Consider the following 16,121-nt stretch of genomic DNA (forward strand, 5'->3'; position numbering starts at 1 on the left):
TTGCTGCTTTGCTAAAAAGCTGTTCTTTCTCCTAGTGCAGGCCAAGCACAGCCTTCTGCCCTGGGAGTTTAGGCATGGTTATTAAATTTTGAGCCCAGGCACCATGGATGCAGTCTGAAGTGTGTGCTTTGCTGGCCCAAAGCCCATCACTACTAACTGTTGGGCCCCCTCACACTTCCACACAGTTGTGTTACCTTGTTGGGAGACTTGAAGCGTTCAGCTCCTATGAAGGGAATTGTATTCAGTGGGCAATCCAGCTGAAAACTGCGTGTTTCAGTTGGTGATGGTTTCCTTTCCTTTTTCCTACTAATCTGATGGTGGAGGATGCTCAGGTACTTGGGGGGGGGGGGGCGGAGGGAGCAACCAACCAACCAACCAACTCTATTTCAGCAGTGACTGGCTTTTAAAGGAGATCTGAAGTGCTGCAGAGTGTTGGATCCCTTTGGAAGAGGGGGGTGGCTGCTCTGCATCATGAGAGCTTTGGGGAAACTTGGAGGTTTTTGTATATTTGAGAGCAGGGGAGACTGGGGTCAGGGGGATGGCAGCTGCTGGATTTTTTTTCTCTTTGGATTTGGATACCAGAATAGAAGGGAGCTGGAAAAGCCTTGCCCAGAACATGGGGTTTCTTGATCACATCTTGTTCTGTGAGTGCCTAAGTCTTTCTCCCTGTGTGTCGCCATAAGTGAGCACCCAAAGCACAGACCAAATTTGTGTTCCTGGTCACCACTGAGGTATGTTTAAGGGCTATTTCTTTCTAGCTTCTTAAAAAAAGCGCAGTTCAGAGAACAGTACAGGTATGTTGAGAAGATACTCTGTCTCCCTGCTGCTGTAAATGGTTCTGGGCTCTTTTGCCTAAAAAGCAGATAGCACAGTTTGTGATCTTCCTGCGGAGGTGGCAAGCAGCGGTGTGCTGTACCGTACAGCTCTGCAGGCATCTGGAAGAGGCAGAAGCACCCTAAAGTGAAGGGGTCCCCTGTCCTGGCTGGGATGTCTTGAGTTGTTTCTGTAACCTTCTCCATAAGTGTGAATTCCAGCTTCCTATCTCCTGGACTGTGAGTGTGGGAGAAACTAAAACCAAGGCACGATGCTTGATCCCAGGCTGCTGGGCTTAGAGTTTTGGCACTTAATGGTTTTGAGCAGCAGATCCCTGCTTGGGGTCTGTGAACAGCAGCTTTGGGAGAAAAACAGTCCCTCCACTAGAGCAAACAAAGCAGTTCATGATTTGTGTTAACGCACTTCTCACTGGATGCTTCCTTAAGTATAGTTCTGCTAAGGCATGGTGCTGTTGTTGCTTTGAGCTGAAGCAGCAGTAACTTGCCATTTATGTGCTGCATTCAAAATATATTTACCCAGCTACCCTAGAGGGTATGGCTTGGGCAGCTTATCGATCCCTTCAGCCCTAGTGTCAATTCTGGAATTAACCTCACTGTTAATAGGGCCACCATCATTAAAGAAAGTATTTCCATACTCAGTTGTAGGTGTTTGGCCTCTTTTTTTTTTTTACAGTGAAACAAGATTGCAGTTTGCAGTACCAGCATACTTTGTCACACTGGTAAGAGTTCATTCACACTAGCTTAGACAATGTGGGATACGCAAAACACAAAAGGTGTTTGTTCTTGGGTTTATTGCTTTAAACTGCCTCTGAGCATTGAGTGAATGGAAACCCACACTTGAATGCCTGCTGCTCTTTGCTGGATGTGGATGATCACTAATTCATCCTGAAGACCATGGGACCTGCAAGCATATGTGTTACCTTGGAAAATTAAACCAGCAGCCCCTTGGAGCAACAAGGTCAGGTGCATAAGTTCTTTCTTTCTTACTGAGGACATTTTACCCCCTGCAGCAGATGACAAATATGTAACCAGCAGGTTACTCACTGACTTGCATTGCAAGTCTGGCCTGATCTGCTGTTAGGCAGAAAGAAATTCTGAGGAACAGGTATTTGTGTGGTAGTGGGCAGCATCCAGAATGGATTGTGTAGCTTTTGTGCTTGCTTTTGATAAATATATTCCTGGTTATAAAACTGACAAGAGCACGAATTATATGTTGGGCAGAGTCAATTTTTAAGAGTGGCACTTTGACCTCAGGCTCTGGAGAGGAGCCCGTGAAAGCAAAGTTGGGTTCAGAGCATGTCATCCTTTCATTTCCACAATCTCTGTCTCATTTAATTCTATCCCTTAATGGTATAGTGAAGTCTTTTACTTCCCCCAAACCAGTTCGCAGCTGCATTTTCCATCAAGACCTGGATGCCAGTTAACAGGGCAGCTTTAGCACTCAGTCAGCCAGCTCCTGGGTTTTGATGATCAGGAGGCAGTGCCATTGAATTTGTAGAGCAACTGCATCCTAGATTGGAATGCGTTGCTCAGTCCTGCCCTACGACTGCTATGTGTGGGCTGAAGGTGAGGGGAGATGCTGTTAATCCTCATCTTTACAGTGGTGTAAGTGAAAAGGTGAGTGTATTTAAGAGGGGATGTATTTGAGACTGTGTGAAGTGGGGCAGTTTCTCCCAGCTGGTCCCTGCTTGGGAATGGGGCGTAACAGGGCTTGGGGCAGAGGGAAACATTTTACTGAGCTATGAGATACCAAAGTGAGATTTGTAAATACCTTAGATCATCACATTATTGTTTGAAGTCTTTAAAGTTGTGGGTTTTTTTTCATGATAAAACCAGTTAATTTTCTGTTGGCAAGAACTGAAAGCATCTGGTGTTTGCATGGGGTAGGTGGTCAAACTTTCTCTTGTCAGATTGAACTTTAAAACTTCTTTCAAACTAAACATTGCTTTTTTTTCTGTTCTTTGTTTAACCTTCTGTAGCTGGTCATCAGCCTTTGGCCTCAGCATCCTACTCCCCTCCCACCATCCCCTGCTTTCGTCTCAGCTCTGCTTGAGCACAGAAGTCCAGTTTGGAAACTGCTTTGGACTAGTTTGGGCTCAAGCAGGACTGCTTATCCTCTTAACGATTTGCATTTGCATTCTAAAAGCAGAAGGCTGGAGGTACAAGGGCAGGTAAGAAACAGGTTCCACTAATCTTTCATAGTTAGTTCATTCCTTGTAAGGGTTCCTTTCCTGTTGTAGGAGCCTATGAATTTTAGTTGTGTTTTTTCACTCTGAGCTTGGGCCTGAGGAGCCATTTTGAGAGGGTGTTTGCATCCCAGTTATCACAAAGGCTCACTTCTGCGCAGTTCACTAAAGTGTCATGCTTGACTTCCATCCCCAGCCTGTAGCAATGCTTCACGGTTTGGAGAGCAATTCATAAGGTCAGGTTGTCCTGAGTAATCATTGATCTCTTGCCCACCTGTAGAAAAGCACTGCTAATTTGCTTTGCACTCTGGTTTTGGGGTGTGAGGGTGTGGGGGAAAGGCTTTTATTCTCAAGAGCTGAAGTTAATCTCAGAATGGTTTGAGCTACTTAACATTAGCTGGGTTCTTTAGCACACTGCATGGGTGCTGTGGGACATTCATGCCACCTCAGGTAGCACTGGTAGGTTCAGTAGGGTGGTTGCTGGAGGACGAACTGTGGGTCTGCAAGCCCAGTTGGTTGTCTCTTTATGTAGCAGTGAGCTCCCATGGGATGGAAATGGCCTATACTGGCTGGAGCCCAGCTGTGTTGCACACCAAGCATGGGATGGAGGGGTTTCTCTCTTCTTCCCTTCTCAGCTGAATCAGCAACTTCTTTCTTGGATTTCCACACCTCTTATAGGGGTAAAGCAGAAAAATGAACCCTTTCTAATTTGTACATTTTTCCTTTCCAGTAACCCCTTTCAGGCAGTGATGTTGCAATAATATTTTTGGGATCCTTCCAAGATGAAAGCAGTTGACATATGGAGTGTGTGGCAGTGCTTCAGGGGAAAAGGGAGTGTTGAAGAGCAATGGAGGGAGGAGGAGTGTTTTCAACCAATTGCTACAGCAAACAGCTGGCCTAAGAAACAGTGAGGGCTTTTGCCTGTAAGAGACAAGATGGAACACGTCAGAGGCCAAGTCAGGCTTAGTGGCTGATAAATTTAACGCATTAGTGCGGAGTCCTGTATTTCTTCTAGGTTGATGGAGTCAGGACTTTACTATCAAGCAAAACAGTCTTTCCTATTTAATCAGGACAGGATAAAGATGAGGTGCTCTCTCCACTCCTTGTGCTTTTGGTTTTAAATGTGAGATTAGCAGCACTTTGTGTGCCGGTGAACACCATGAACTGCCTCTATCTTAACAGGAGTAGGCAGTTGTGTTTGTACAGGCAGGTCAGCACATGCTTGCGGACATGCCTTTCCCTGGAGGTTAGCAGAGTGACAGGACAGGGACTGCAGCGAGGTTGTCCTTTCTGCGGTAGGACCAGCTGCAGGCATGTCAGTGCTGTGGGGCCGGGGAGAGTTAAATGTTGGTGAGGGAGGACTGCTGGGAAGCAGCAAGGGCTGCTGAGGTCCTGGCCTTAGGCCTGTGGAGCACAGAAGTGTGCCTGGCTTGTTGCTGGCTGATTTTTCCTGTAGGAATGAAAGGTTCGGAAGAGCAGAGCTTCCTGGAGTACTTTTAATTGTCTGAATAGTTTTCCTTTCTCTTGCCCTGCTGCCCTGGGTCTTGTTTTTTGTTTCTGCATTTGGTGGATTTCCCTCCCCTTTTGGATTCCCCCCAACCTCCTTTGTGGTGTTGCAGCTATCGTAAACCTTTTGAAAGATAATCTGTTGTTACCAGCAAGAGCAGTGGTTGTGGCCTGAGCAAGTACGTCTTGTTTTGCATGTTTTCCTGCAGTACTTGTTGCTATGCCATTAGCGTATGCCAGAGAGGGCCCCTCAGGGCTTGATATGGTCTTGGTGCCAAATGAGGTAATTTCTGCTTTTCCGGAGGAACTTCAGCCGAGATGAAGTCATTGCCCAAGAGCCCAAGGGGAGGGGGTTGCGAAAGAACCAAGAGGTCTTCTGCATCCCAGATTGGCTCTTGAGCTGCCCCTGTTTTCCTCCCCCGGGGGCTGGCCCACCAGCACTGGCAAGACCACAGACGTGGAGGTTACCACTACAAAATAGTACCCAGTGGCTGTGGCAGTGAGTACGTGGGAGCAGGCAGAGACCTACCCGAGCTAGATATGTCTTTGAAAAAGTCTTCCATGACACAGAAGTCCCGGGCTGGCTGCCAGCCCTTTCCAGTAGTTGTTTCCCAAGCTGTTGTGGCTGTGGTCCAGGAGCTTCCTTCCACTGGGTATGTGAACAAACCCAACGCCGTGTCATCTGAAGGGCATCTCAAAACCACAGTGCACCGGAAACCTTGTGTGCCACTTAATTGGCCCTACGATAGCTGATGAGGCCTTGTGCTAAGCTGATGGGATGTGCAGAGCCCTGCTTTAGCAGAGGTGGAAAATGTAAACCATCTGTCCTTCTGGAAGGTTTTTCGGAGGCCTGTTTTTTCTGGAACATGGTTATTAACATTACCCTACCCTCCTCAGGTCAGGGACAGTCAGTTTGCACTGAGGTGTTGTGAACTTCGGACAGGAACAGCTGTGATGCACCAGCTACACCATACACGCTTATAAAATACACTTTTTAGGGATTAAAGATGCTTGGTGCTTGGAGGGGCCAACTTCTCCAGAGACCTCTTCCTTATCACCTCTCTCCTCTGCTGTAATATTTCGTGTGTCAGTAACTTCAACAGTGTAAAGTTGAGGTGAGCCTGAAAGCACAGAGAGTAATTGAAGGGAACAGAGGACCTCAGGTGAAAGGGGAACAAGAGACCAGGAAAAGGGGAAGGGAACAGTCAAAACCATTTTATCTATGGTTATCTATCCACAGACCCCTGGTCTGTGGAGCAGACCAGGGGTACCTGGGGGCTCTGCCCATATGGAAGATGGGTAGGATCTGTACAGAAGTATAATCACATCTGGTCAGGGTAGCTGGGTGGTTCTGGGGGCTATGTGCTGGGTCCTGTCACGGACAGGCTTGGGGAAGGGCTGCACAAACAGAGTCCTTTCACTGTAGCCACCTTGGCTGGCTGGTGGGAAGGACTGAGGGGTTCAAATCAGTTTTGTGCAAATTTGTTAGGGCTGAGCCTGCTGCTTAAACCAGAGGGCACCCAGGGCTCTGGGACAGCACCACTTCCAGTGTATTGATTCTAAAAGCAGTGCGTGCTCAGAGGCACGCTTGTCCTGCTGGTGGTGTCTGTCTGTCCTTCAGTTTATCCTGCAGCTGCAGGACAAAAGGGTGATTGAAGAGGACCGTGGGGCTCATGTCACTCTGATGTTGGTTAAAACAGGGCCCACAGCCTGTGGCAGCAGGATGGGTTTTCTGAGCAGGCAAGCGTGTATAAGTGCTCTCTTTCTGGTTCCAGGACAATGCATCTTTTTGTGGTGTGTCTCTTCAGTGTCTGGGGTCTGGCTGCCCCTGAACACTACGTTGTGGAAGACATCTGCACTGCAAAGCCTCGCGACATCCCAGTGAACCCCATCTGCATCTATCGCAACCCTGAGAAGAAGCCCCAGGAGGGTGAGGGGCAAGAGCCAGGGAAGGGCAAGCTCCCAGAGTCTACTAACCCCAGGGTCTGGGAGCTGTCGAAGGCCAACTCACGCTTTGCTATTGTCTTCTACAAGTACCTGGCTGACTCCAAGGACAATGGGGAAAACATCTTCATGTCACCCCTCAGCATTTCTACAGCCTTTGCCATGACCAAGCTCGGAGCTTGTGGTAGCACCCTCCAGCAGCTCATGGAGGTCAGTGGCATTACTTCAATTCTTTTCTGTAGCTGTCACCAGGGACTGAAAGACAGCAAACGTGATAGCAGCTGACTGCTGCCAAAGGGCTCTCTGGGTCATCATGGCCTCCTGGCTTGGGAAGGGAGACCTTTATTTAAACAAGCCTCTGGGAAGGACGCGTACACAGGCTGCTTGTCTCTGGATTGTCTTAGATCCCAGCTCTTTTCTCGGATTCCGTAAGTGGATCCCACATTCAGGATAGCTTGCCTGGGTTTGAGAGATTAATTTCGTCTGGAGGAAAGGAAGCCCGTTTGGGAGATGAGGGAAGGGAATGAGAATAGTTTGTTTCTTGCAGATCAGGCAAGAATGTAGCTGAGCAGGTAGCTAGGCCTGTTCTTCAAAAAGCGGGAAAAGCTGTAATACCAAGTCCCATTGGGAAAGGCTCTTTTTCACATTTCCTTTCTCCCCTGGGACAAAAATAACACACATGGGACACTTGCATTCCACCTGGCTTCCAGGGCTCTGCCACCCTGTGGGAGCACAGCAGCATCAATTACTTCTTGAAAGCCTCCTTGTAGTAAGCGTAAGAGCAGTCTGAGCACTCACCCAGGACTAAACAGCTTCGGTTCCCTTGTGTGGGGCAGTATTAGAGCAGCACAGTAAGGGCCTGAGCTCCCCAGGCAGGGGCTCCTAAACTCATAGAAGGGAACTCTGGACTGAGGTAATCTAAGTTCTGGCTCTTCTGTGGGACCAGTTAACTCCTTGCCTGTCCAAGCGTCCTTCTCACTATCAGACCTGCTCACCTGATAATTGCAGGTGCATTCTTCTGCCATGTGGGGCTTGGTACTGCCCGTACCTTCCCCACAGACAGGAGAATACAGCCCAGAGGCGCTGTTCTCCCTGCAACAGGAGGTGAGAATCAAACTGCTCCCACTGCTGCTCTCTGCCTCTGGAGTAAGTAACGCTGGAGTCTCCTGCTGTTATCCACACGGTCTGGGCAGAGCAGAGCAGTGAGCCACATCTCCAAAATCGTCACTTATCCCTTCTCCTCTGGGCAGCCCTTCTCACTGAAAGCGGACCCTTCTCTCACTGAGCCACCCAGGATGCAGATACCCCTTTTTCCCTACACAAGGGCCAGTAATACTACCTTTGCCTCATAGGAAATGGTGCCAGAGATCCTGGATGTTTGTGTGGAGCAACATGTTGTGGGATTTTCTGTGCCTTAAAGCCCTGAGTTGGATAGTAGTAGACAAATCGTAACTCTCCTTCCAGCTGGCAGCTAGGCGCAGATAAGAAAGAATGCATTGTGCTGCAGAAACCTTCCCTCAGAACAATTTCTGCGTATTCCCATTCCCAGCAAAAATAGGTAAGAGGTACCAGAGTTGCTCAACAGGCCATGAGAATTGCTCCTCCTGGGAAGAAGCAGCCTTTGGCATTGTCACAGGAGGGTTTAGCGAAACCCTATGACCTTCACTGATCTGAAGAGCTGCTTCCAGGCCCCAAGAGCACAATCCTCATCTCATGTGAGGCTCTCTGGGGTGTGGTACGGGATTTGTGAACACTGTGTGTAAACTATGTTAATTCTAACAGCAGCAGGGGAAGCCTGGGGGTTCATATGTGAAGCTAGGATCTGTTCCTTGACAGGGGTCAGAATGCACAGATCAAAACATCACCAACACTTTAGTGTGTGTTCCGCACAACCACCTGAAGGATCTAGGTAAATCATGCCCGCATTTTAATAGACACACACAAAATGATGCATTTTCCCCGGACAGCTGGGTTACTGAAAGTGGATGGGGAACAGAGCTAGAGAGAGAGGCAGATCCGGGCAGGTGCCCTGCCAATAGCTCATTGAGCAAGAGCCAGAGTCTTCTCTTGGGAAAGATGCTAGATCAAAGACAGTCAGAAGCTGGGACCAGTCAGAAGCAGAGTATGGGTGGGGAGCAAGGGAGCCAGAGTTAGAAAAAGGAGCAGTAGGACCTCTGCATGCTGAGCAGTGTTTAATTCTTCATTTTGGACTCTCCAAAACTAGGGCTTGGGCTGGTGATGCGTTGGTCTTACGTAGATTTGGGTTCCCAGTTAATCATGGGAGGGTGAAGCTCTGAGGACCCGCAAATTTCTTGGCTCCATGATTTAGGCTATTGAGCAGCAGGCAAAGGCTGCATCGCCACTTGCTGTGGGGCCCAGGAGCTATGTGAATGTGAGAGCCTGCTCACGGATTCCTTGTTGCTGTTTGGCTCCTCCAGGTCTTCCGGTTTGACACCATTTCAGAAAAGACATCTGATCAGATCCACTTCTTCTTTGCCAAGCTGAACTGCCGGCTTTACAAGAAAGCCAACAAATCCTCGGAGCTGGTATCAGCCAACCGCCTCTTTGGGGAGAAATCTTTGGTCTTTAATGAGACTTACCAGAACATCAGTGAAATAGTTTATGGAGCAAAACTTTGGCCCTTGAACTTCAAAGTGAGTTTGAACCACTTGGGATTTTCTTGTTTGTTTCCTTCCCACCATCCTGCTTTTGCTGCATCCCTATCTTTTGCCTACAGGAAGTGCCCTGCTCTAGGTGTGAAGGCAGGAGGAAGTATGGGATGCAGCTTCTCCTGTCCCAGTCACTTCCCACAGACTAACCACAGTCACTTACCCACTCCTCACTCCTAAACACTGCAGCACTACACTGGGAGCAATGTCCTTCCTGAACACATACCCGGTTAATCTGTCTCCTGCAGAAGAGATCCAAAGAGGTGTTTAAAACCCTTGACTTACTTAACCTTTCTTGGTCTTTTCCTGCAGGAGAAGCCAGAACTTTCCAGGAAGATCATTAATGAGTGGGTGGCTAATAAGACAGAGAAGCGCATTACAGAAGTGATCCCAGAAAGAGGTATTGATGATCTCACCGTGTTGGTCCTGGTCAACACCATTTATTTTAAGGTATGGCTAACAAAACTGGGGGAACAGCCTGTTTCCCGGGGGGAAAAGTGATGCTGATGTTTTACCCTTCCATCTCCCTTTTAGGGGCACTGGAAATCACAGTTCCCAGCTCCAAACACAAAACTGGATTTATTTCATAAAGCCAATGGTGAGACCTGCAAAGTCCCAATTATGTACCAAGAGTTCAAATTCCACTATGCATCCATCCACCAGGACAAAGTCCAGGTGCTGGAGCTGCCTTACAAAGGGGATGATATCACAATGGTGCTGGTCCTGCCCAATGCTGGGACACCATTGGTGGAGGTGGAGCGAGACCTGACATCGGAGAAGCTGCAGGACTGGATAGACTCCATGACAGAGGTGTCTCTCTCTGTCTACCTCCCTCGTTTCCGTGTTGAGGACAGCTTCAGTGTCAAGGAGAAGCTGAGAAAAATGGGGCTGGAAGATCTCTTCAGTCCAGAAAATGCCAGACTCCCAGGTCAGATGTGGAGATGGGGTGGTGCAGGGTGGAGGTGGGGGATAACTGTTCCTCCACAGGTGGCAGGGCAGTAAGTGCAGCAGCACGTGAGGAACGAGAACAGGAAAGCATTTAGGTGTTGCTGCGTTCAGTGATGGACTCTATGGTCAAGACCCATCATGGACATACAGCCCTGCTCTGCACTAAGGACGTGGGAGCTAAGCAGTCAACTGCAGTTGATGATGGAGAGTGTTTTTGGTTTAGGGCAGACATACCTTCTGCTTGAACACAGGCTATGAAGGATGGAATTGTGTTCTCTCTTGAGCTGCTGTCTAAAAACATAGTTTTAACTTTCTCCATTTTGTATTTCAGGTATCATTGCAGAGGGCCGTACAGACTTGTATGTATCTGAGGCTTTCCACAAAGCCTTCCTCGAGGTAAGCCTCATTTGGTCCTGTGGGTGTCTTTCTCCTTGTTTTTAAAAACACGAAGCGTTAAAATGGAAAATAGCTCTGAACCCAAGCTGTTCAATTCCTCAGTGATCTGGGGCTGTGGGGAGAGGTGGAAGCTGGGCACTCACCTTCTGTGGGAAGGAGGGGGAGCTCTCTACATACTGCATAATGCCTGTATTTTAATCCCATTTTCTCTTTGGGTTGGTAGGTGAATGAAGAAGGCAGTGAGGCATCAGCTGCCACAGCTGTCACCGTCTCTGGCCGTTCCTTCCCCATGAACAGAATAATCTTCAATGCCAACAGGCCCTTCCTCCTTTTCATCCGGGAAGCTGCCCTCAACACTATTATCTTCATGGGCAGAATATCTGATCCTTGCTCCTAAAGGATCTTACAGGGCCTTGCTTTTCCCTCCTCTGCCTCTGGAAAAGGGGCAGTAGGGTACTGCCAAAAATCCAGGGCTGCTCCTAGGGTGGTTGGTCTTACTTGTTTGGTGCAAGCTGCAGGGACTGCACCCAGGTGAGCTGTTACTGCTCCTTGCTGTGTCAGGGGAGGGTGCTCACCTGCTCCATCCTTCATTCAAAGGGAAACAGCATTTTTTTCCCACACCAGTATTTTAGTGGCACCCAAGCCTGAGTCCAGCATTGCTGTCATTCTTATATCCAACCCTACTCCCTTTCAGGCCTCAAACTGTAACTGATCCCCTGATTCATTAAAAACCTATAGATCTGTACATAACAAACTGATCTCTGAATGGACAGTTTTCACTAAGTCGCTTCCTAGACTTATTTAAACTCTTTCAACAAATGGGCCCTTTTCCTGCTCTCCGCAGACCCAGCAGAGCAACCCCACACTGCAGAGGTCAGTGGAAAAGCAGCAGCCGAATGGCATGTGCTGGCTGAGCCAGAAACATCAGCAGTGGTGTTTCCACAGCTCTGCATGGAGCAGCTGGTAGGTGGAAGAGCTGCCAAACACCAAAGCCCTACTTGCCAACAGCTCTGGCATGTCCAACGTGTCCGAGTACTGCGTAGTCACTAGTGAAAGCCTTGCGTAGTCAAAGCTTTGAATCTGTTTTTTGAGTATGAAGATTTAAACTAGCTCCACAGTAAAAGCTAACCTGTAGTAGGGGTGTCTGAACCCTGACTAAGCCCAGGCAAGGTAACCAAGGTCTGTAATTCTGTGAAAAATCTGTTATTTCACCTGCAAGTTTATTCCTAGAGCTGAGGTGACCTGATCTGCTGCCATGCCACATGTGTGATCTGACCTCTGCTCCGTGAAAGGTGCAGGACCTCTGACAGGGTTGTCTTCAAAATGTAGAAGAATGGTGAGCTCTCCTCTAAGATTTCAGCATTTAGGACAAGTGTTTGAACCAGAAAGGGCAGTGAAAGCACAGTCCTAAGTACGTTAGAGAAGCGCGTGCAGACAGCTGTAAAAACGCCAGTAGATGGCACTCCCCAGCGTGCAGTTTACTCCGGATTTTGTAGGACCAGTGAAGCATCTGCCTTAAGGAAGGCTTTTTCTCTGCCGCAATCGCCACAGCAAGCCAAGCAATGAGGGAGTTAACTCAGACGTACCAGTCTGATGGAGCTGGTGTGAAAAGATGCTTGGGCACTCTGTCCCTAGTTTTGGAAGCAGTAAGGGGTTTTGCAGGACTCCCTCTTGTTCCCCAGTAGGAAGGTCTGAGCATCTATATTTGTGCTGCAAGTGGTGTGTGGTTTGGACATGAAGAGTCAACTGCTCTGTTGTATCACAGGGCTATACCACACTTGAAAGAGACCTGTAAAGCACTTACCCTTTTTGTGCTGACAAGCTTGTCTGAAGTAGGATCTTGGAAAACTGTATATAATGCTGGGGCCCTGGAAGAAAAGGGGGCGCAGTTTGGAAATAACAGAGTTCAGAAAGCAGCTGCTTTTCTCCCTGACCTATTCTGGTGGCCACCGCTGTGGTATTTCTTGCTGGAGCCCACCATCTGCTTGCTTATTTCATTGTGCTTACTTCATGTGTATGTCCAGAGACGTACAATCTCCTGTGCCTCTGTCATTGTGTGCCAGGCCATGGAGGTGGAGGCTAGTGAGAGAGGGGGCTAAGGCAATGCTGGGTCTCCCTATGACAGAATGCCTCACCTGCCACCAGCAGCTGGGAAAGCCTTCTTGTTGCAACAGGAATCAGGCGCTTGGCCTGCAGTGAGAGCATAGTGCTTCCTTTACCTGGTGAGACCAAAAAGGGCTGAGCCTGCAGAAGTGATGAGATAAACCTCAAAATATAAAGGACAGAGGTCACCTGGCACTGCCCTGCCTCCACCAGGTTGCTAAGCTTAGGGCAGTGCAGAACTGGCTAAAGCAAGGACCAGGCTCTCCCACTGCTGCTGATCTGAAGCGGGCAGCAAAGAGAAAATCAGTGTCAGATCAGACCAGTCAGCTACAAGACACAGACAAGGATATGAGTATTAAACCATTTAATTCTCAAACCACTCACATGCATAATGTTCTTTTACACAGTGTTAAAAGAAAGAAGAAAATGCAAATTTTTTTTAATACAAACAGAATTTCAAGTATACATTTATAGAATTTTCAGATTCCTACCCAAGTTGCTAAGTTTTCATTCACATTGTTCTTAAAGCTGTCCAACGAGAGCGCTTTTGCTAAACTGCTTTCAATGCAATTGTACAGTCGCCTCTACCTTTGTTTTATTTCCCCCCCTTCCCCAGCTCTGGTTCTCTTACCACCCTTGCCTGCCCCTCCTCCAGCAGCACTGGCCATCCCTGGATACCACTGGCCATAGAGCCAGCAGCCACTCCAAAGAGCTTCTGCCTGCCAGCTCCCACTGGAAGAGGAGAAGGAAAGCAATGGTGGATAACCAGCTTGGGAACAGCTTGTAAAAATCATTGGAGAACAGTCTGCTATCCACAAGTTGCACACAGCAGGCTCACACTTCAACCTACTGCAGACTAGTGTGAACACTGACTTTTCTTTTTTTCTTGAAATAAGGATTGCAACCAAAAATAAAATAAGAGAATTAGTACAGCAGGAAATTTCTTAACTGGGAAAGTAAGTCTTGAACGTTAGGACACTTGTCCTAAAAAGCTTGATATATAGGTCAACAGTTGAAGGTGATGGCACAATTCTTCTTACAGATGGTTGCTCTGCAACCCAGTTCAGAGCAGAATTGATGTGGGGCACATGAACTTGGATTTAAAAAGACAAACAAGCAAAACTGAACTGACTAGGGCTCCATATCCATGTTATGGGGGAAAAAAAACCCAAAACACTGAACCCACAACCCCAGTAACAACTTTGTCCTGGCTTTGCTCATTCAGCTTAGCTCAGCCCAGCGCAGGCGCATGGGCCCTCTGCTGTGTTGTAACTGGGTGTAACTTCTGACCTGTTATAAATGGGGTTTACTTTTTACAGACAAGGGTGGGTTTTTCTTGACCGATTACAAAAGTGTTCTAACAGGCGGCTGCATGCCGGTCCTGTTAGTGCTACAGCATGGCTGAGCTGCAACCAGGCCTGTGGCTGCGGTGGGAACTCCTCTGTCTGTAGTGTCAGCAGGGGCAGTGCCAGGCTGGGAGGGCTGCAGGAGCGGGAGGTAGAGCTGCGGTAGTTTTTGGGCTGCCAGTGGCAGCCAGGGGTCTGGCAACATTGCTCCCTCCCAGGCTCTGGCTGACAAGAAGCCACCTACCTGTACAGCTGTGTCTCAAGGCCAGCAACAGCCATACTCATGATTTAAAGTGCATCTCTTCAGTAAAGGGTTTTTTGTGGTGGTTTTTTTTTTTTTTTTTTTTTTTTTTTTTTTTTTTTTTATTTTTTATTTTTTTAAGAGGAACCTACTTAAAGTGCTGTTCTAGTTTGGAAAGGGACTCTGTTTAGGAAAAAAAATGGCACCTTTTCACATGAGAGATCTGCTCTCTGAATGTGTTTGTATATATATATATAAATTTGCAGAGTCAGATCTGCTGACTAATGAATAACGTATAAAAGTGTTTTATATTTTATTGCTTTTTTTACTGCTGCCTGCTCCCCTGGAGGCAGGAGGGAGGCAGATTCTCCCTTTACCTTCCATACCATTACCTAATTCCCCAGTGCAGGAAGTGGAGCCTGCAGTCTCACAGCTCTGGCAGCAGCCTTTGGCCTGCGGGACAGTTCGCTATTACACAGGATACGTGAAGTAGTGAATCCACCCTGAACTGTCGCAGCCCCAGAGCAAAGAACTGGTGGCAAAGAGGGACAATGGACCCTGAAAGGCTTCCTCCTGCTCCTGCCAGATGCCATTTTCAGAGTCACTTTACAGAGCAGACCTGCATTTCTGAAACACAGAGGTAAGGAAAACAAATCTCTTTTAAGTGAAAGCTTTGCTGATAGAGTGTGTAGTGTGGTAACCTCAGCACTCTGCGAGAGAGAGGTAGTTACTGTCCTGTGAATCTTCTGCTGCTGGATGTGACTCCATTTCCAGAGTGATTGCTCAAAAAGAAAAACAAAAAGGAAACAAATGCTGTGCTCTTCATTAAAAGTTATCCCAGTTAAATCTTTCTGTTGAAGACATACTTGACTATTCCCTCTACGAGGCTTTTATATTTTAGAAATTGATTGTCAGTTTACTTTGTTACGAAAACAAATTTGATTAGCAAATTGCTATGCAAAGCCACCTAACATTGTTAATTCTTGTTATAATGCTCCTCCATTGCTCTGCAAGGAAGTGCTCAACCATCAGCGCCCTGTCTGGGGGTTATTGTTCAGCTGAACAGGGCTCTTTATCACAGCTCATCTGCTACAGCGTCACTGTGTGACAGCGTAGGACAGCATTTCATGCTCTGAGCAGTTCAAATGGAAACGTTAAAAAGAGCTACTGGTGTCATATTCACAGTGTTGTACAGGGAAGAGGGGGGTGACACTGGGGAAAGGGGGGGACAGAGGGCAGCTTTGGAGACAACTGGGGCTTAGCTCATGGGAGCTTCAGCTAGTGTTTAAGATACCAGAGACTTAGGGGAAAACTGCATCAGTTCCCTTCACTTCTCAGACAAAAGCAGTACTTTGAATAGCTTGCTTTCATTCCTGTGAGCTAACCTCCGATACAGGCTTCTCTTGTCCTTCACTAACCCTCCCTGTAGGCCTGGGGCACAAGGTGAGGAATACATTACTACACGAACATACGGCTGCATATTATTCTCTTTCTAACTCAGCTTTTAAACGAGCTTATTCAGAAAAGTCCCCGTTTTACCACCAAGAAGGTTTACTCTTGCACCCCTTGGTGAGAGTAATCCTATCTCTTAACTGTTAGCAATTTTACATACACGAACACAAAGAAACATGCATTACTTGAATGACAACACTCCCCTTTTGCTTCTTGCCCTGTTACAGTGTGGCCCTGGAAGCTGTTGCATGTCAGCTTTCTGTCCAGGCAAGTGCTTCAGGGGAGACAAAAGGAGTTAGTCTCAAGCAAAGGGTATGACAAAATTCTACTCTCCATCCAGAATTCACCTGCCCTCCACATGGGCTGCTCCCCACAAGAGCATAACCCTGGTTTAGGAAACCTTCTAACACATGAGAAAAGTACCTGTGCACCACCTACAACATCATTCCCTGCATCTCCATCAGAGATCCGGTTTGCCCTCAGCCTGTGCAAACAAA

The 16,121-nt window shown here is 47.7% G+C and overlaps 1 protein-coding gene across 2 annotated transcripts in view; it reads left to right on the forward strand.

Moving 5' to 3' along the window:
- RC3H1 (ring finger and CCCH-type domains 1) overlaps positions 1-11,240 on the forward strand; it is an 80,629-nt gene extending 69,389 nt beyond the window's left edge. For both annotated transcript variants that reach the window (XM_057427150.1, XM_057427149.1), the window contains 6 exons: positions 6,301-6,679; positions 8,908-9,123; positions 9,451-9,588; positions 9,673-10,066; positions 10,418-10,482; positions 10,706-11,240. In XM_057427150.1, coding sequence (XP_057283133.1) covers positions 6,301-6,679; positions 8,908-9,123; positions 9,451-9,588; positions 9,673-10,066; positions 10,418-10,482; positions 10,706-10,879 — 1,366 coding nt within the window. In that variant the 3' untranslated portion in view covers positions 10,880-11,240. The remainder of the gene's footprint in view (positions 1-6,300; positions 6,680-8,907; positions 9,124-9,450; positions 9,589-9,672; positions 10,067-10,417; positions 10,483-10,705) is intronic.
- Positions 11,241-16,121: the final 4,881 nt, after the last annotated feature.

This window comes from Pezoporus wallicus, unplaced genomic scaffold, assembly GCF_028554395.1.
Source record: "Pezoporus wallicus isolate ANWC-B61680 ecotype Strahan unplaced genomic scaffold, APGP_CSIRO_Pwel_v1 scaffold_7107, whole genome shotgun sequence".
In the NCBI taxonomy this organism is placed as follows: domain Eukaryota; kingdom Metazoa; phylum Chordata; class Aves; order Psittaciformes; family Psittacidae; genus Pezoporus; species Pezoporus wallicus.